This window comes from Drosophila melanogaster, chromosome 3L (genome assembly GCF_000001215.4).
Source record: "Drosophila melanogaster chromosome 3L".
Lineage (NCBI taxonomy): Eukaryota > Metazoa > Arthropoda > Insecta > Diptera > Drosophilidae > Drosophila > Drosophila melanogaster.
The window spans coordinates 1,502,761-1,523,395 of record NT_037436.4 but is presented as its reverse complement, the minus strand read 5'-3'; the positions used below and the strand labels follow the sequence as shown (position 1 = coordinate 1,523,395).

General features: G+C 42.5%; 2 protein-coding genes across 9 annotated transcripts, besides 1 other annotated feature; one reads left to right on the top strand and one right to left on the bottom strand.

Annotated features, from left to right (window-relative positions):
* Positions 1 to 15: 15 nt before the first annotated feature.
* Positions 16 to 20,553, bottom strand: Psa (Puromycin sensitive aminopeptidase). 8 transcript variants are annotated; one of them, NM_167883.2, is made up of 7 exons: positions 5,641 to 5,796; positions 5,344 to 5,409; positions 4,600 to 5,219; positions 2,633 to 3,449; positions 938 to 2,262; positions 752 to 874; positions 16 to 689 (listed from the first exon to the last, which is right to left on the bottom strand). In NM_167883.2, the coding sequence occupies exons 1-7, from the start codon at positions 5,702 to 5,704 to the stop codon at positions 477 to 479; spliced, it is 3,228 nt and encodes a 1,075-aa protein (NP_728614.1). In that variant the 5' UTR covers positions 5,705 to 5,796; the 3' UTR covers positions 16 to 476. The 8 variants fall into 8 exon arrangements, with proteins under 8 accessions (NP_728614.1, NP_728617.1, NP_647617.2 ...); NM_167886.1 differs by lacking the exons at positions 5,344 to 5,409; positions 5,641 to 5,796 and adding an exon at positions 20,415 to 20,553; NM_139360.3 differs by lacking the exons at positions 5,344 to 5,409; positions 5,641 to 5,796 and adding an exon at positions 5,797 to 5,896.
* Positions 6,125 to 20,170, top strand: cue (cueball). Its single transcript, NM_138269.3, has 4 exons — positions 6,125 to 6,483; positions 17,604 to 19,008; positions 19,076 to 19,409; positions 19,468 to 20,170. The coding sequence occupies exons 1-4, from the start codon at positions 6,390 to 6,392 to the stop codon at positions 19,567 to 19,569; spliced, it is 1,935 nt and encodes a 644-aa protein (NP_612113.2). The 5' UTR covers positions 6,125 to 6,389; the 3' UTR covers positions 19,570 to 20,170.
* Positions 9,803 to 17,342: a mobile genetic element.
* Positions 20,554 to 20,635: the final 82 nt, after the last annotated feature.

Below are 20,635 nucleotides of genomic sequence, written 5' to 3'. Positions count from 1 at the left end.
ACTTCGCTTTCAATTGGTTTTGACTCTTACTAGGAATTGCATTTATTTATTGTAATAAACTCAACACGTACATAATTTTCAGGGAATAGAAATGTTGAATGGAGTTACACATTCGATAAGCTTAGGGGTCTTAAATGCTTCTAGGGGTCTGCGTCCAAGTCCAAGTCCCATGTGCTGGGGCGAGTAGTCAATCGATATATGTAAGCACGCCCGGTTGGAGCAGTGGCTGTAGGTGGATCCTTGACTAAAGCTAACCTATTTGGCTCTCATCTTTAGGAGTACGTTTGCCATTTGTTTTCTTCATTTGTGACGGCTTTGGTCGTGTGGTGTTATGGATATATTAGCTGTAGCTTACGATGACCTGGTTACGGGTTACTGGTGCTGATGATGGTGCTGCGTTGGCGTTGCTGTTGCTGTGGTTACACTGCTGGTGATTGTTGTTAAATGCTTTGGTATGCTGGCGAGCGCAATAACGTTTATTGGTCATCCCTGAGGAAGATCGCCAACTGCTCGCGGTCACGCTGCAGCCAGGCCGCGTTGAGTCGGATGGTCTCCACCGCCTGGGATACAGTACGCTCGCAGCCGGGGATTTGATTGACCTGCAAGAACTCTTCCACTTCTTTGGCGCGCTCCTCAGACGCGAAGTTCTCGATCAGATACTTAATTAGACGGGAAAGTAGAAAGCCACCCTGAAACCACAAATATACATATGTATATTTCAACCAATATAAAAATAAGTTGTTTCACTCACCTGGTAGCGTTCCAGCAGCTGTTTGTTGTTCTCCTTAAAGAACTCCCAAGCCATGTCACGTCCCTTGGGGTTGATGGCCACGGCGACAATTACAAACACAGAGTCCTGAGCTCTCACTTCACTCTAAAAAGATAAATCGTTTAAATCAATGTTCCTTTTCATCTGAGGAGTAAGGACAATACCCACCGACATGGCAAAGTCGATGACACGACGCAACAGCTTTAAATCTCCGCAACAACCGAGAGCTCGCGAGATGCGGTCCTGCTCCTCGTGCAAATCGGTGGCCCTGTACAGATCAAGCATCTCATTGAAGATCTTTTCGTCGCCATCTTGCAGTACGGCCTTGTAGCAAGTGGTGCGCAGATCCGCCGGTAGCAGTTCTGTGCCGTTCACGTGTCTGCGGAAGCGGATTTTTGCCTCTTCGATGGTATCGCTGCTGCGGAAGGAGACCAGTCGTGTGAGCACCAGGCTCCTGAGCAAAGTGTCCAGGTGATTCTCCCCATCGCGTGGCTCCCAGCCCAGGCGATAGGCCACCGGCTCGTACAGATTCCGTCCGAAGCGATGGAAGTCCTCCATAAGATCGGTGTGCGAGATAAGAATGTGCAGATTGGTGAGCGAGTTGGTGATGGCAGTCCACACCGTGTAGTTCGTCTCGTTTCTGTACGAATCAACCAGGGCCAGAACATCGGCAGTACTTGCGTGACCCGCCTGCACCATAGCAAACATGTCATCGATCAATCCCAGACGATCTAGAGGCGGCAGCTCCATCTTCTCTACTGCGGGCATCAGCTGTTCTAGCATTTCTTGCGAATAGCGGGTGCGATAGTAACCCACTGTTCCCGGATTGATTTTGATCCAATCGTCCTCATCGACGTTGTCGAGTGTCACCTCCATTGAGGACTTGTCCAGCAGGAAGGTCTTGGCGATCCCTGTGGGATTCTTTGAGGTAGACACCGAAATGGGCACCACCCATAGGCAGTTCTCGTCCGCCTGCGAACCATCAGCCGTAAACTTGCACTGCTTAAGGCGCAGCAGGCGTTGATTCTTGCTTGTTTGTTCTGACTCGACGCTAACCACTGGGAAGCCCTTGTGCTGTGTCCACGAGGTCATCACGTCGCTCACGTTCTTGGAGCTGGCTTCTTGCAGAGCAGCCCACAGGTCCTCGGTGCAGGTGTTTCCGTACTGATGACGAGTTAGATACAGATTCATGCCCTTTCTGAAGGTATCCTCGCCGATGTAGTCGTGCAGCATGCGAATCACCGAGGCACCCTTATTGTAGCTGATTTCATCGAAGATCTCGTCGATTTCGGACGGATGGCCCACGGGCACCTCGATGGGATGCGAGTTTTTCAGAGAGTCCAGCTCCAGGGCTCGCGTGTACATGTCTGTGACGAACTGCGTCCAGATGTCATACTCCGGGAACAGGTGGTGTACGCACAGGAACTCCACGAAAGAGGCATAGCCTTCGTTCAACCAAAGATGGGTCCACCACTCCATAGTTACCAGATTGCCTACAGTTAAATGGATTGATTAGGAACACATCAGTAAGATAACTTTAGTTCTGCAATGATAAAGGTCATGATTGTAAACAGAATCCGCCAGGGGATTAGCCTTAAGCATTATATAAATGTCACCCAGAACTCATCCATTTTAAACATCAGAGTCAAGACATTGACACTAAAACCCTATTGGAGAATCGATACCTAAACCATCTGCATACCAAATTGAGTTTCAGGTGCTTCTGCGTCAGACGAGCTGAACTGAATACATCGGTGAATCACAGAAATCATATTGACTGCTGGTGCACTTTAAGACAATCCCGCTGGTCGATGAAGGCGAACCTCCATTTCGTTGTTACCGGATATGGAAAGTAGTACTCACCGAACCACTGATGGGCAATCTCGTGACCCACTGTCAGCGCAATCGACTGCTTGCGCATCAGCGAGGTGTTCTTCGGGTCCACTAGCACAAAGGTCTCACGGTAGGTGACCAGGCCCCAGTTCTCCATGGCGCCGGCCGAGAAGTCGGAGATGGCGATGAGGTCCATCTTGGGTAACGGATACGCGATGTTGAAGTAGTCCTTGTAGTACGGCAGCACCTTGGTGGCCACCTCCAGGGCGAAAGTGCCCTGCTCGCGTTTGCCAACGGGTGTGAAAACCCTGACGAGGACGCCATCGTCGGACTTGCCCTCGACATAGTCGTACTCGCCCACTACGACGGCCACCAGGTAGGTGGACATGATGGGCGTGCGGTCGAAACGCACTCGTCGCAGACCGTCTGGAAGGGAATCCTCCTTGATGACCGGCATGTTGGACAGAGCCACCCGGTCCTTGGGCACCACCAGTGTGATGTCGAAGGTGGCTTTAATGGCGGGCTCGTCCCAGCAGGGGAAGCAACGTCGGGCATCGGTGGCCTCAAACTGGGTGACGCCCGCAAAGCGCTCTTCGCCGTTCGGTCCGAAGTACTTGCTCCTGTAGAAGCCCTTCATCTTGTCGTTCAACTCGCCCGTAAAGGACATATGCAGTACGCCTTGAGTCTCCGCCGGAATCTCTTGGGCAAACTCCAGCGTGGCCGTCTCATTTTCCGCAGAGTACACTATCTTCTCCGGCTTCAGTTTGCTGCACTCAAAATGGAGCTCTACCGAATCGAGAACAATGTCCAGGGCATTCAGGGTTATCTGGGTAGTGGGCTCCTTGACCTGCAAGACAATCGGTAACCGTTAGGTGAGCAACCCGAAACTTTAAGCCCAAAACCAGTCAGCAGAAACAGTTAGCCGAGTTGGCCGACAAGAATGGCCAGAATCCACAAACAGTTACTTCAAGGTCGTAGAAATGCGGCTTTCTGGACTTTGTTGTAGGTTTCCGGCTTAAGCCAAGCGATCAAAGCGGTCAAAACGAGTTTTTGGCGAAAATTATACACTGACCAAGGGAGGATCCAACCGATTGGATCTCTAGTTTATGAACTAACTAATGGTATCGTAATTCTTTCACTCGTCTTATCGGAATAATGAAGCTCGAAAAATATTACCAATTTGCATTAGCTGGCAGCACATTTTTGTTGATTTATATGAATAACGAGTAGTCTTTTATAAGAGATGAATAATTTTGCACTTCATTGATATGTATCTTAAAAACATAAATAAAATTTTAAGTATTTGAACTATGCTTATTATTTGATAGTAGCTCAGTTAATAGCATGTTTTAGATACCCTCTTAAATATATTTTGTAATTTTTTATGTTCTGTTAGTTTGTTTATGCTTTTAGTTGATAGCATTCAAAAGACCCTCCCATTTTGGTATTTAGTGAGAAGTAGCATTCTAGGCTGATCTCGGTTAAGTTAATCTTAGTTTTAAGGTATTAAAAGTGCGACTTATGAGCGGATAATCATTTCCGCTGCTGACGCAAGCAAAACGTAAACAAAATCCACCGTTATGAGCGGCGTTCGCAAAAAGAGATTGTCTCGAATAAATTTTGCGCGGTACCCACGAGTGCCATGTCCAATTCGCCAGTCATTCCTTCTGCCGACAAAGAAATCGCACTTCCTAGTGGGTGTACTCATATCCATATCTATATCTCTATATCTATCTGCCCATCAGTCTGAGCGTTTGCTTGCATGCAAATTGCAGCGTAAAGCGAAATGTTAACAAGGAGAATGTCCGATCCAATCCGAAATATTTTTTTTGCCCACGTCAGGGGAAAAAGTTCGCACAATGAGGCGCAGAAAATAACAATGCGGGAAAAGTGAAAGTGGCTGGAGCGGAGAGAAATGGAAAGAGACGGAGGATACAGTCGCAACTCCCTAACTGAAACCGCTTACTCGATTAATCCCAATAGCGATCTGTACTCACATTGACTTGCACCACGGTCTTGCCCGTGAAGGTGAACTCCTTGAGATTGGGCTGCAGGAGGAGCTCGTAGTGCCTTGGCACCACATTGGTGGGCAGCCTCTCGAACTTTGCCTTCTGGGCCATCTTGCGCTCCTGCTCCAGCTGCTGCTCCTTGCTCAGTAACTGTGTGTGTGCCCGCCTGATCTGCTGATAGTTGCAACCCGGATGATGGCGATCCTGGCCTGGAATCACGTCCGCTGATGTGTGGGCGAGGATGGCGCGATACTGACTGCACAAATCTCCCAGCAACGGAGCGTCACTGCTCTTCAGAGGGGCTCCAAGCGAAACGGAAGAGAAGTCCCTGTAGAACTGCTTTTGCACCTTCACAAATTGCTTCGACGAGATTAGCGCGTTGAGGTGGCCGCTTTCTGCTCGAAAAAGATGCTTTACTGAGGTGGTCTTATCTGCCGCTCCGCTGGGTTTCGGATTCTGCTGCTTCGGGGGGTTAACTGGAGCTGTCCGATAATAGTTAGCAACGATTCGGGGGGAGCTGTTGTTATCGCCTGTCGTTTTTAGTAGCAACAAAGGTGTTCTCGGGGTGTTTCTGGCGAGGAAGTGGAAACTCTGAGTATATCTGGCAGCTGGAAGTGGGAAAAGCTGGTTAGCACCGGGACACAAGCGTGAATTGCACTGATAAGCGTTGTTATTTGATTAGCTATTGAGTTTGGGGGCGGGGTATAGGCTATGGGGCAAGCGTTGGCAAACCTTCGCACAAATGCTGCTCAAAATCTGAGTTTGCCTTGGCCAAGTCCAAGTTGAGTTTGCCCAGTTCTGCAAGTACAATTACTAGCTATTAATTACCGATTCCAGGCGTACTCCGGACTTAATTTAGCGGAGAAAAAAACGAACAATATGCGGCGGCAGCGAACAACACGCTTCGAGTGGCCCACTTGGAAAGTGGAACGACTGGAAGTTGGCCGCTCGAACGCCGATCAGCTGTTCCGCCGCCCACACTACCCGCTAAATGCCTAACTGCACTGACATAAAATATTGTGTAATCACCGTTTTTTAACTTCCAAGCCTGCTTGGCCGTGCGAATACCGCCTTTCAGTGCATTTTTGTACATGACTTTGGACCGAAAAAGTTGCAAATGAAAATAAAAACACTAGCAGCAGCGTAACTCTACAACAGGCAGTGTGTAAAATGTGGCAGACTTACCAGCACTGGCGACTAGCTGCCAGCCGTTAATTTTAGTTTGAAAATATTTCTGTTATTCCTTATCTCGAAAGTCTGATTTTTGGCTTGCTCTAATGGATTTAAAACACACGATATGCTTTGTGATTTTTGAGGCACAGGCAATGTGTTTGACGTAGTTTTTCGTAGTTTTTACCCGCTTCGCACATAAACTATTCATTTAGTAAAGGAACTGTATTGTAACGGTCCAGAGGGGAGGTTCCGATAGATACTGCAAAGCATGGGAATACATCGATACATTTCGCAATCATATCTATGATTCCCCACCACTATGTGCACCCTCCGATCAAATCAAGTGACTTTTAAAGTTAGTTTAAGAAATCTTGTCGGATCGAAAGGTCGTTAGCGTTTTCCGTGGCGCGTTCTTTGAAGCCCCCTCCGAAAGTCCGTAAAAACAGCGCGCTGTTGTTTCCTATCCCACGTTCGCGCAAATCCCCTTTCCGACTGGCCAGGCAACGGCAACTACGGCCAGGCGCTTCTAATTTCCGCAACCTAACCATAAAGCCAGGCGATTGTGCAATCGCAGGTGTCCGTTGGCTATATAATCCACCTGTAAAATGATCCGCATCCGATTTGGAATGGATGTGCTGCTAGTTTTGCTACTTGCCACATGCCTGCTGACCCCTGCACATGGAACGCCACTGGAGTGGGGTAAGAGCAGCTTCCAGTGGGAATAGAGGTGGAAAAGAACAGTTGCGAGGAGCAGGAGCACCTGCCGGCCCGCTGGCAACCCTGGCGCTTAACCTTCATTTCACAGTCGACTTTCAGAATTAGAAATCAATTCGACATAAACAATGCACTCAGTGGAGTGAAGGTGGTCTTATGTAATCGGTTGACATTAACAGCAGCATATTCCCGCACGCAAGTGTTCGTGCGCCCTATCAGCTGACTATCGGAACTGCCCCGTCCGGAACGAAATCGTTTTTATCTCCTTTATCAGTGGCAGAGGCGCGCTTATGGTATAAATGCACACGTCGCTGTTAACAACTGATAACTAATGGCCAAATTCTAATGCCAGATACTCATTGTTATTAGGCGTTATGTTGTTGTTGCGCTTTCCCCTGGAAACATTTCTCTCGCGCTCTCTTTCTCTCTATTTACTTACTTGGTTCAACGTGGCCGGCGAAAAGCAACCGTAAAATACAGTTGAACCTTCCCGAAATGCCGCTTTCCAAACTGGAAAATGTGTTGGGTAAAATTTGAATTGCAATCATTGTTGCTTTGAACTCCAACTCCATAAAATGAAATCTGCATTTTATAATACATTCGGAGTTCTTCAAGTTTCGATTATATTAATCTGGAAATCCTCTTTCCACCAGGTGAAGGTGAATATTTGAAATTGATTCGAACTCCACGAAGACAGTTATTTTCTGGCAATGAATGACAATCCCTAGCCGCCACATGGTGGATGGTTCATCAGGGAGAAGTTGCACTGTAATCGGCATTTGCCACCACTCGAGCCGCCATGTGGCCGTATAACTTTGTCACGTATGCCACAGCACCGGGTTTGCCGGTTTGTTTAGATTTCGGAGACTGCTGGTGCTGCGATTTCTAAAATTTCGTTGACACCGTGGGTTTCGGTTTCGGTCTCAAACGAAGAATTCGTAACCCATTATAACCCGCTGGGTGTATAACTTAAAACCTCCATGGTGACTCTCTCGGAATTTCTGAATCGTAATCCGAGGCGAGAGATTCATTTAATTCACATCTAATCGGGCGAGCACCGGGTTGCATGTGTAAATAAACCCAGAGAACTGGAAACCCGATCTATTCGCAACACACAGCAAATAGCCCACGTGCGAAGTTTTCCAAAGCCTTTCATTAGCACTTGATCGCACAAAGATATAGCTAATGGGTGGAAATCGCACCGGAACGCGATGAAAGCCATGCGAAAAGCCATATCGTACTGGCATTTCATGAGTTATATGGTTTGGTCATAAGAATTACTGACCGTACTTCTATCGAGCACTTCAAGTAGCCCATTGTAAATCACAATCAATTCACTTCACAGGAGCAGTATATCCTAGATTTATTTACACTTCCCAATTCACAATCACTTCAGATATGCTTAATACAATATTCGTGACTTATAGCATTCCACTCCAAGAAACAATATGATGATGCATTGTACGCAGAACTCTTATCAAATTCACTTTAATTTCACTTTAAAGCATATTAAATATTATTAAAAATATACGATATAATATAATATAAAGCTTTACTATTGTGCTCTTCGCATTTAAACTTACCGCGAAGATTTAGCGTACGTAATTCGATTATTAAATTGGATTTTGTGTGTTTTTAAGCCTTTAAGTAGTACGTTCTGATAGTTAAAAATAAATTGGCTTGTTAAGGATTTATTAGATTTATTATTTGCAGTTTAGTGGCAGTAGATCAGATAGAGTAGCTACGCCAATGAACTCGCCAATACGTTGGTATTACCCAATCTAGCATTTTCTGCATCGATAAAAACGTTGACCTCAAACGAGAAGGTCGACGTAAAGGTTCGTTCGCAACTCCGATTCGAGTGGTAAATGCTGGCCGGGCTTTGTTTTTCGCAGCTCTTTTTACAACCATCGATAATTGGCCAGCTTTCGAGATATATATGCATGAATCATGAATAACCAATAACTATGTTCGTGGCTCTGCAACTAGGATTTTCATTATAACCCAAGATACTATAACTTGTTTGCCTAATATCTCGATGTCTGTTTGGTGGGGTTTGTCTTGGTCTTTCGGCATTCTGTCACGCGACAGTGACCTAGAAATGTTTTTTTGGCCATTCAGTTAGGGCCAATGACCAGGTCGCCGTTGATGGATATAATCGATCTGATCGATTGGTTATGGGGTCATTGTTTAAGGAACTGCTACTGTGACAGCACCTGCGACACAACCTGCCACATCCAATCCGATACGGAACTGTTGCCATTTCGACTTCTGTTCCGCCAGCTGCAGTTTTTCCATTTCCGCGAGCGTTGAAGTTGGAGGCAGCGAGTCAGGATTGTTTGCTTGGCAGCAGCAGGTGTCGCATTTTTGCCCACCTGCCTGGCTAATTAAACAAACGACACGCCCCTCCAGAACGTTGGCAACAGGTTCTGCGATCTCGTTTGGGATTTGGAACTCGGGGAGGTGGGAAGTGCGGGCGAAGTCAGATTTCTTTGAAGCGGATCAGCGCTTATCAAATCTGGCCACCATTATTTTGCACACCGAACCTGGGTTGGCCATGTTTTTGTGTACAAATTTCAAGGTTGCTATTGATTAATGCTTCAGGCTTCAGGTGTTTCTGTACTAAGAGCTTGCTTCTTATACATTAAAATGCATCGGAATCAGTTTTAAGTGGCTATTAAACAGGTTGTTACATCCACTGATTCATCGTATCCAGATTTTAATTTATTAGCTCTTAAATCAGATAGCAGCAATAGCCTTGAATGACACTATAGAAGACTCCCAAGTAATTATGGCTGGCAGGTCAAAAGATTGACGTTACGTATCGAGGGATTTCCCTGGGCTTTTGCATGTTGACGTCTTCAGATCCTCGTCGCCTGCTATTCACTAATTTACAACGTCTTATCAGTCTAGACTCTAGACCTTAGACACATTTTAGGTTCTGATGGATTGGAGCTGGCCGCATTAAGTAATCAATTAATATAAATGAAACGCAGTTCATTGGGAATTCATTGCCTGAATATTGTTTGCAAAAATTCAATTCCAGTCGCAGTTTCCACAAATGGCGAGGCTTGATTGAAAATCGCGACACTTTTGGCAACTTTGATGCCAGTCGACGGGGGCTCGACAATTTGGAGCCTTTGATTGAGCTTAATTTCCGCAATAAAGCACGGGGTCTTACTCCTATCGATGCGGCGGAGTGATGATATCTGGCACGTTTGCACATTCCGCAAGCCTTTCAGAAACTATTTTCGATTTTCGCAAAATCATATCGATTTGTAGATTAGATTGGTGATACATATATAATTGCAAATAAATGGTTGCAATAAATAGTTTTGAGTCTATTAAATGGACCGTTCCGAATATGAACTAAGACCAACGCTGAAAATTGAGTTTTGCCAAAATAAAACGAATCAAAATTTCGGGATCGATTTTGTTGTTTATTGATTAACGTTCAGCTTAAGACTGAAAATCAAATGAAAGTGAAAATGAGGAGAAGCCTCTGTGCTTGCTTAAAGAATATGTTAGTGTTTTTGGGAGAGCATTGCTCTTGGATTCTTAAGTGGAGGAGAAGCCTCAGAGAGAGCAGGCAGACTTTAAGATTTGTTTACAAGAATGGCTAAGTGCCGCTGTCAAAGAATTTGTTTATTAGAATGCATACTGCGCAGATGGCATACAGTATGGGGGTGTCAAAATGCAGAGTGGATATTTTTGTTATTTGATCCACATTAGCATGGTGGTCACTTATTGTTTACGTATGCGGCTTTTCAATATGTTTACTCTACGTTATGTGGTTTTGTATGTGAATATGTCACTTCCCTTCCCTTAAAGAGAAGCCTATACTTGGGCTGGGATTGATGGATATAGTAGGGGTAATGGAACGTCTTCCATTTCTATTTGTTGTGCTGTGTTTTGATTTTGATTTTTTCTTAATTTTAGTTTTGCATACAGCATCATGAATGGGTTAAATGATACGTATCTTAAATATAAGTACAATAAAATAAGTATAATGATGACAGTAGTCATAAATATGTAAAGTGTAATATTGTTTTGTGAAATCATTTCATTAATGTCGTTGTGTTTAACAGTTTTTATTTTTGTTATGTTAAGTGGTGTGTATAATGGTGTCAAATCTATTTCTGGTTTAAAGAGATTTTCACTTAGAATTATGCTATTGATTTCTATTTTACATTGGGTTACTTTTATCATTTTGTTTCCTTTTATTTTTATATTATTAAATGAATTTTGACAATTTTGTTTGAGACTTGTTTGGGTTAAATTCCAGGTTACAATTGTGTTTGGTTCTATGTATTTTATTATTTCATCTGTGTGGATTGACTCAAAATTACAAATTGGTTTTAAATGTTTAATAATGTTGGTGACACACTCATTGTTTATTTCTTTATTTTCGTTATTGTAAACTTTATTTTCTCTTTCAAAATATGATTGTGTGTCTGTGTATTCTAGCTGATAGCCGTTCGAGTCTGGGTAAGGGATTATTTTTACTGTATTTATTAATGAAAAGTTAATAGGTATGTGAGATATGATTAATAATTGGTTATCATTGTAATTAATCCAAGTGGATGTTTTAATGTTTAAAATATTTTGGCTGTTTACATTCTCAAGTTTATCGTAGTTTAGTAGTTTGGGATTAAATAGACCGAGTCTGGAAAGCTGCATTCCCATTTCCACATCTTCTATGTATTCTGTAAACTGCATGAGTTCATATAAAAGACTGTTAATGATGTCCTACCGACTGCGCCAATTGCAAATAAATGGTTGCTGTTGTTTTCATAATTCTGTATCTTTTGCATTCCGTCATTTATTAATTGAATAGCGTCATTGAGTTCATGTAAATTTACCGAGTTATGGGCGTTTGTTTCAAGTTTCCTCTGTATATCCACTCGATCATTTTCGTCAAGTGTGCCAAATAGGTATTTAAAAACTGAACCTACAATGTTAATAAGTCCCCGTTTATTTCTATGTCGCAAGGCTATTCCAGCTAGTTCTCTTCTCATTTTGTTGTATAAAAATTTGACCTGGGGTGCATGGTAGTCGGTACGTAGTCTTTGCTCAAAATAATCAGCTATGGTGTCTATTTCAGTTAAATTGATTCTCAAGCAATGATGTTCAAAGGATGATGGTATCTGGACTGGTTTATCAGAAAAAAGGAGATATCCGTGGTTTGTGTCAATATTATTAATTTCAATTTGTTGTCCATGAACTGTTGTGATCAGCATCAGCAGCAATGTTATCAAGTGCCAGGTGCCTGTGAAATTGAGAGCTGATTGTTTTTCTTTCGTTTTTTGAATTGTGTTTTGTAGTAGTGAGTAATTCTATTTCTATTAGTAATTTTATAATGATCAGAGTCAGTCTGCTCCACATTTTTTGTTGGCTTAAAAGGATTTTCTAATTTGCCTTTCTGTAGTGGACCTTTTCTGTATCTTGTGTCGACTTCGTACTCCACTCTGTCATTATTTATTTTGTTTATTTTGTTTTCTTTGTTTTGTTGGGTATCTAATATTGGTTGTCCAGCGTAGAGAAATATGTGTGCAGGGGTCTGTCCAGTGGTGTCGTGTTTGGTTTTATGATTGTATATGTTAAGTACTGTTTCCATTTTGCTCAATTTGGTTTCTTCGTCATCGGATGTTTTGATTATGCGAATCTTTTCATTAATTGTTTTATGTAGTCTTTCTATGTCCGCCACACCAGTTTTTGTTGTGTTAAGCTGCAATTCGACTTCCTCACTCTCCAGCCATCTCTTGAGGGCTAAACTGGAAAATGCGCCGTCTCTGTCCGCCTTTAGTAACTTTGGCTTGCCAAGCTGGTTGAATATGCGCATAAGCGCGTTTTTGCATTCTATCCAGTCTTTTGTTTTTATTTCTTCTAATGTGGCAAATTTCGAATAAATGTCTATGCAACTAACGTAATGTTTGCCTTCGGATGAGTAAATGTCTATCATGAATTTTTCGCGGCAATGTTCTGGTTTGGGTGTGGTTTTCATTGGCATGTCTGTATTTCGGTGCTCTGTTTTTGCCAGATTGCAAATACTGCACTCATTTATTATATTCTGAATAAGTAGCTGGCTATTAGGGAAATAGTAAGTTTCTCCGAAAAGTTTAGTAGTTTTCTGTATGCCTGGGTGTAGAAGTTTTTCATGAGCAGTCAAGATCAATTCCTTAAATTCCGCATAAGTGGTTATGTTTTTTAACAAAATCGTGCTACGCAGGATTTTTGTATATTTGGTGTTTATGGCTAATTTATGTGCGGCTTGAATGACTTCGAAATCAGCGTCACTCTCAATATACAACGCACTTTTCTTACCACAAAAATGGTCTATCAAATATTGTTCGGCTTTTTCCCTGGTCATAATGTCGTAAAATATTTGGGTGATGTGTTTTTTGAAATATTTCGTAACTTTAATGTCTGGTGGTCCTTTTGAAAATATAACTTGTCTGTTAAATGTATTTAGAGGTCTTTCTGTAATAAAAATTAAATCACTATTGTCCTCTTCTGCACTATGTTGGGTTTGTTCGCTCAAATATGTCTCCTCAAGTTTTATTCTGGACAGAGCATCCGCCACGCAATTTTCTTTTCCTTTTATATATTTTATATCAAAATCGAATTCGGATAATTTTACTCTCCATCGGGTCAGTTTTGAATTTGGGTCTTTCATACGGTACAACCAGCTCAATGGTTGATGGTCACTGGATATTTCAAAGTGTCTTCCAAGTAGGTAGTGTCGAAAAGTCTTTGTCGCCCATACAATTGCTAAGAGTTCTTTTTCAATTGTGCTGTAATTTATTTCGTGTTCGTTAAGTGTTCGGCTAATGTAGCTAAGTGGGTGTCCATCTTGTGACAGTACTGCCCCCAAAGCGACATCACTTGCGTCTGTGGTTAAAGTGAATTTCTTTGTAAAGTCGGGTACTTTAAGAATTGGGTCTTCTGATATTAGATATTTTAATTTTTTAAATGCAGAGTCATATTCTGGGTTGGTAGTGTCAATTTTCATGTTCTTTTTTAAACACTTAGTCATGGGTTTGGCTATGTCTGCAAAGTTTGGAATAAATTTACGATAATATCCTGTCAGTCCAAGAAAAGCTTTTATTTCTTTTGGTTTAGTGGGAATTGGATATTTTTGAATGGCTTCAATTTTTTCAGGGTTTGGTTTTATTCCATCTGGTGTTAGAACATGTCCTAAAAATGTGGTTTCTTGCTTGAGAAACTCACATTTGTCAAGCTGTAATTTAAGGTTGGCTTTTGCTAATTTTTCGAAAACTAGTCCGAGCGATTGCAGGTGTTCATCAAGGGATGTCGAGAATACAATTATGTCGTCCAAATACACAAGACAGTGTTTGTTTAAGAGTGGTCTTAAAATATCATTCATGCACCGTTGAAAGGTGGCTGGCGCGTTTTTTAATCCGAATGGCATGCGCAAATATTCATAATGACCGTGCTTGGTAGAAAAGGCTGTCTTTGAAACTGATTCTGGATCCATTTCGATCTGGTGGAAACCCTTTGCCAAGTCTATAGTTGTGAAGTAATTACATCTGCCCAATTTTCCCAAGATTTCGTCCATGTTTGGGATTGGGTGTCTGTCTCCTACTGTTATTTCATTTAATTTTCGGTAGTCTATTACAATTCTAAATTTCTGTTTGCCTGATGCATCTTGTTTCTTTGGAACCACCCAGATGGGGCTATTGTAAGGTGAATTACTGGTACGTATAATACCTTGATTTAGCATATCTTGTATTTGGCTTTCGACCTCCTGTTCATAAGCCTGTGGGTAACTGTATTTAGAGTAAAGTGGTAGATTGTGCTTTGTATTGATAGTATGTTTGGTTTGATTAGTAAATGTCAACTTATCACCTTCATGGTACTGTATGTCATGGTATTTCTGCAGGAGTGCGCACAATCTTTGTTTTTCTTCGTTATTTAAATGTTCCAATCTGTATAGGTCTGATTCTAAAATGGGTGAAATTTTATTTGGCTGTCTGAGCATGGTGTCAGGTATCATATTTACATTTTGAAAATGACTCTGTTCATGTGTTGCTATTCCTTCTATTAATTTGTATTTGTTGTTGTAAAGAGTTACCTCTTGATCGCGGTAACTTATTGTTGCTTTTGCTTCTGCTAAAAGTTTTCTTCCTAATAAAAGATCGTAATTCTCAGAGAAAGGGTGCAATAAAAATTCATTTGTTGTTGGGAACAAAATCTTTGAAGGTATGATTATACTTTTGTTGACAATGAGCGGTCCATTGCTGGTATGAATAAAAGTACTAGTATTCTGGATTGGTAAATCAAATATATTTTTAGATGTCATGTTAACTGTTGATCCGGTATCAATAAGGCATTTCAAATTATTTTCTTTGTATTTAATTGTTATATATTGGGGTTTTCCAAGGCTTGTGGCTGAAAATTTTCGGCCTGTTCAACATTGGGTTCTTGGTTGTCATTGTTTGTCTCGTCTGTATTAATCTGCTGTAACTGTTGTGTTCTTTGTAAATTTTGGTTGTTTTCGTCAATTTGATATTGATTTTCTGGATAATAGTCTGAATGGTCGTAAGTTGGATAATAAAAATAGTCATATGGAACACACTGCTGATAAAAAGCGTCCTCTTGATATAATGTTTCGTCAACACTCATCCCAGTCTGTCCACTATTAGCTGGTCTTAATCGTTTTATTGGTCGATTGGGTACATAGGAACTTGAATTTTGTGTTGATTGTTGATTTTGATATTGGGGTTGTTGTCCGAACCTATTCTGATCGAATGCATTGTTTCGATTGGTGTTAAAAATTGGTCGAGATGTAAAGTTTGTACGTTGATTTGGTTGAAAAGCATTGTTTTGTTGGCTTGGTTGGAAAACATTGTTTTGTTGGCTTGGTTGAAAAACATTGTTTGGATTAGGGTGGTAGGGTATTGGATGACGATAAAGTGGGTTATTAGTTGGTGGTGTTTGATAAATTTGTGGAGCTTGATATGGTATTGGTGAATTATAATGTAGGAAAGGTGTTGGATATTTTCTGATATTGTTAGACTGATTAGTATTTTGATTAAAGGACTTTTGTGGCTTATCAGAGAAATTTTGTTTTTGGACATGTGTACTTGTATGATTTATTTGTTCGTACATGCCCTTCTCTTGTAAAAGGTTTATAAGTGATCGCAAATCTGGTATGTTGTGGTTATTTATTCTTAAATAAATGTGTGTAGGTAATTTTTCAATTAGTGATTCTATACTGGATTTTATTAATTTCAAATAAAAAGTCTTTTCTTCAAGATCTTGCTCTAATTCAAGCTTACTAGTAAGTGTTTGTCTGCGGCTTTCTGCTTCTTCCAGGAATGCTCGTACATTGCCTCGAAATGGGGTCTTTCGAAACTCTTCTAAAAGAACGTGGTTAGGGGTCTGGGGTTTATAGTTGAGTACCAATTGTCTTCTAAGCTGCTGCCAGGTGTACATGTCATAGGCTCCAATGCAGCGCATAACTTCTCCGCTGATGCTGCGTTCAATATGCCCAAATATGATCTGCTGTTGGCGTTCATCTCCGGTAGCATAAAGAGCCAGTATGTAATCAATTCGACTCACAAAGGTGTATAGTGAGCCTGGATCACCGTTGAATTTCTCCACATTGCCAATCTGGTAGGCAACCTGGGTCATGTTGCTGTCTGATAGTGGTGGCACAATTGCTGGTTCTTGAGCCATTTTTGATTTTTGGATTATTTATTTATTTTTTTTTATTTATTTTTTTTTTTATTATTATTATTATTTAGTTATTATATTATTATTATCGTGTATTTTTTTTTTGTTTTTTTTTTTTTTTTTTTTTTTTTTAATATAGTTTTTAATATTTTTATATTTTTTTAATATTGTTTAATTTAAAATGTTGTCTTTTTATTTATTATTCTTATTTTTAATTTTTATCATATAGAATTTTCACTTATTTATTTATTATTCTTACTTTTAATACGTTTTAATTTTCGCTTATTAATTTATTATTTATATTTTTTTTTTTTTTAAGATAGGTTTTGATTTTCACAAGGGTTGCACTATAGCTTAGCTTTTTCGTGGGTCTTTGAGGTAACCAATTGGATTTACAGCCTCTCACAAATTCAATAGCGTCTTCCTGATAATAAATTCAGGTTTGTTTAGGCAAATTGTGATTTTTCGGTTTCACTTTATTGTCGAGGTTTAATTAAAAACTTAAAGCGATATTAACCGTCACGTGGGTGCCCGTTAGCGTGGTACTTTTGTCAGAGAACAAAAAGAACACAGGAATTGGCAAATCTGGTTACCGCATCAAGGAACTTTAACACTGATCACATCGACTGCGCCAATTGCAAATAAATGGTTGCAATAAATAGTTTTGAGTCTATTAAATGGACCGTTCCGAATATGAACTAAGACCAACGCTGAAAATTGAGTTTTGCCAAAATAAAACGAATCAAAATTTCGGGATCGATTTTGTTGTTTATTGATTAACGTTCAGCTTAAGACTGAAAATCAAATGAAAGTGAAAATGAGGAGAAGCCTCTGTGCTTGCTTAAAGAATATGTTAGTGTTTTTGGGAGAGCATTGCTCTTGGATTCTTAAGTGGAGGAGAAGCCTCAGAGAGAGCAGGCAGACTTTAAGATTTGTTTACAAGAATGGCTAAGTGCCGCTGTCAAAGAATTTGTTTATTAGAATGCATACTGCGCAGATGGCATACAGTATGGGGGTGTCAAAATGCAGAGTGGATATTTTTGTTATTTGATCCACATTAGCATGGTGGTCACTTATTGTTTACGTATGCGGCTTTTCAATATGTTTACTCTACGTTATGTGGTTTTGTATGTGAATATGTCACTATATATGTATATAGTCGATTATCCTTACATTATTAATGATCTACGCTACGAAGACCACGCCTCATGGCAAACGAGGCATTGAATCCACCATATTTATCACGTAGCTGTCATCAAAGTGATCGGTCGGTAAATAAGTCCGGCTGAAAAAAACTAGTTGGTTTCCCTTATTGAGCACACCACCAGCGATCGATTCAATTCAAACACCAAACAAACAGTGGGCTATCGTTTAACATGCTAAATAATGTTGTTATCTTCTTGCAGACTTTGCCGTCACGCTGAGGACGAAGATCCAGTTCATGGACAGTTCCTGGCAGACGATAGCCACCGCCGCCCATGAGTTCGACGAGCTGTCCGCCCTGACCTTTGATGAGTCGGAGGAGCTGATCTACTTCAATGACCTGAAGCACCGCAATGGCAGCATATTCTCCCTGAAACGGGATCTCATTGCCGCCAACCACGTGGCGGAGCAAACGATCGCACGCACGGGTAATGAGTCGGTGGGAGGACTAGCCTACGACCCACTGAACATGAACCTCTTCTGGTCGGACACCGAGCAGAGAAAGATCTTCTTTGCACCCATTCACGGCTCTGCGACGCCCCAGGTTCTGGTGGATCTGAGCGCGGAGGGTGGACGACCAGATGGCGTGGCAGTCGATGTGTGCCGCCGCAAGCTGTACTGGACGAACTCGAACGTCACGCATCCCACTGTGGAGAGGATCAATCTGGATGGCAGCAATAGGACCGTGATCATCAGCTCCAACATCGATATGCCCAGGGGAATCGTGGTGGATCAGCTGTCGGATCGCCTCTTCTGGATTGACGACCTGAAGGGCGTGTTCTTCTCGGTAGAGAGCTCCAAACTGGACGGTTCCGATCGTCAGGTGGTGCTGAAGGACAAGCACCATGAGCCCCTCAACCTGGCCGTGACCAACGATGCCATCTACTGGACGGATCGTACTACCAGGGCCGTTTGGAGTCACCCGAAAGTGCCGGTGATCAAGGTTACCACCACTAGCAAGCCAGACGAGGAGGATTCCACTGATTCCACGGACTTCAAGGACCCCGAGCCGGTGGCCGAGGACTGTCCGCTGGTGCGCGTTGCCAATCTTAGCGAGGAAGCGCGAGGAATTGTGGCCCGCACCGGCTTCTACCAGAGACTGCAGAAGGACCACCATTGCGCCAGCATTGTGCGGAAGGTGAAGGAGCGCGTGGACGAGCAGAGCAGGAAGTTTGAAATACGCTCACTGCTGGACCAGAAGATAAAGGTGCTCGAAGACGAGCGTTGCATGAACGACGGCGAGTACAGGGCTGCCACGGATCTGTGCATCTGCCCGACTGGCTTTAAGGGATCGCGTTGCGAGATCCGCGAGTGCCACAACTACTGCGTCCACGGCACATGCCAGATGTCGGAGTTGGCCTACCCCAAGTGCTACTGCCAGCCGGGATTCAAGGGCGAGCGTTGTGAGTTGAGCGTGTGCTCCGGACTGTGCCTCAATGGTGGTCACTGTCGGGTGTCCAAGGACGAGAACGAAGCGCCCAGCTGTGAGTGTCCAGCCAAGTTTGGAGGAGCTCGCTGCGAGCAGAACTCCACGGAGATATGCTCCCTTTTCTGTCGTCTGTTGAAGCACGAGCCGGAGATGTATGTGCCCTTCGGTTGTCACAGCATGTAAGTATGCTATACTAATGAATTCCCAGGCGGCTCTAGCTAATTTTTCATCTTTCCATCCTGTCAGCTGTGAGGAACTGGCGCAAGACAATAGCACCAACATTGCTATTCCGCAGTACCAGCATTTGGAGGTGTGCCTTACGCCCAGAGTGTGGACTAGCAGCGTGATCATCATTCTCGTCGTGGGCATCGTTTCTAGCTTGCTGCTAGTGGCTGTGATCGTTCAAGGAATCCGTCGCCTGTACAAACCGAAGCGCCCACGCATCAGGAAGACCTTTGTGGTTCGGAAGCAGGCCAGAACCAACTCGGCAGGAGACACTCCGCTCACCAATCGCCCACTGGCCACCGAGCAGTGCGAGATCACGATAGAGAACTGCTGCAACATGAACATCTGCGAAACTGTAAGCATACTGGGCATGTTTGTGAGGAAATTGCATTAACTAGCTTCCCATTTTGCAGCCCTGTTTCGATCCCAAGCTGGTGGAGCAGACGCTGTCCAAGTCCAGCTGCAAGGAGGACAAGAAGATACTCATCCACAACATGGAGGATGACCTGTACTAGGGCGCGACGGACGGACGGACATCCACCTGCGCCTCAAAACTGAACCTTGTGATAGTCGTCGTCGTCGAGTGCGGATTTGGTGTATTCGAGCTTGAAAAGCTGCTGCCCGCCCGGCCCTCGACCCCGTTAGCCGCCAAGGTGCTCGCCCAGGCAACCAGCAACTAGAAACCAATTACCAACCAGCCACAGCAATGTGCAACCAGCAACAGCAGCCTAATACTTAACACTCGCCTGGGACACTTAACACTCGCCAAACCAAACCATTTACTTAAGCCGAAGCAACATTTTTACTTAGCGATCTTCGGTCTCGTTAATTTATTCGTAGGATCATTTTACGCCACAATTAGGATTTTAGCTAAAAGCAGCAACATTTTTGGATTCTTAACTTCTTAATTTTTGATTCGGTTTCACTTTGAATACGTCATGTTGAAATGAATGCAAGTCGCGCGACTGACATTAGCTTTAAAAACGGATTACGCGGCCGCAAGACCATTGCGATTGTGATGATTGCATCCGGATCTGTTGTAATTAACTCTATCAAGTGCGTCATTGTGCAAGTTCCTGTTTCGCCAAGTTGTGAAAAAATATTCGCTACTAAAACAAAAGAAAAAAAATCCCCCTTCAAATGGGCAATATCTTGCCTTATCTGGCTTACCTTTTCACAGTCTATGCACTGCAGAAAATTCAGAAAAAAAAAGAACCAAAAAACAGAGGGGAAAACTCTCACAGAAAGACCGAGAGTTGTAAATATTAATGCATAGTTTAATTTTAGTCGTAGTCCTTAAGAGAAGGGTTGAATAAAGAAAAACTAAATGCAGTTGTAATTGAAAAACTGGTGTGCTTACGTGCAGTTTGACATTAGTCACTCGAGAACGTAATCTTTCCAAAATGTATGTTAAGAAGTGGCACTTTTTTTTCTGCAATGCAATTTGGTCCATTTTTCACTACATACACTATACATACACTGCTTTGCATCTTCTGAACTATGAACTTCACTAGGTTAGCCAAACTAATCTATTTCGGGCTGAGTTTCGCTTGCGCTTAACTCGGGGATTTTTCGATTGAC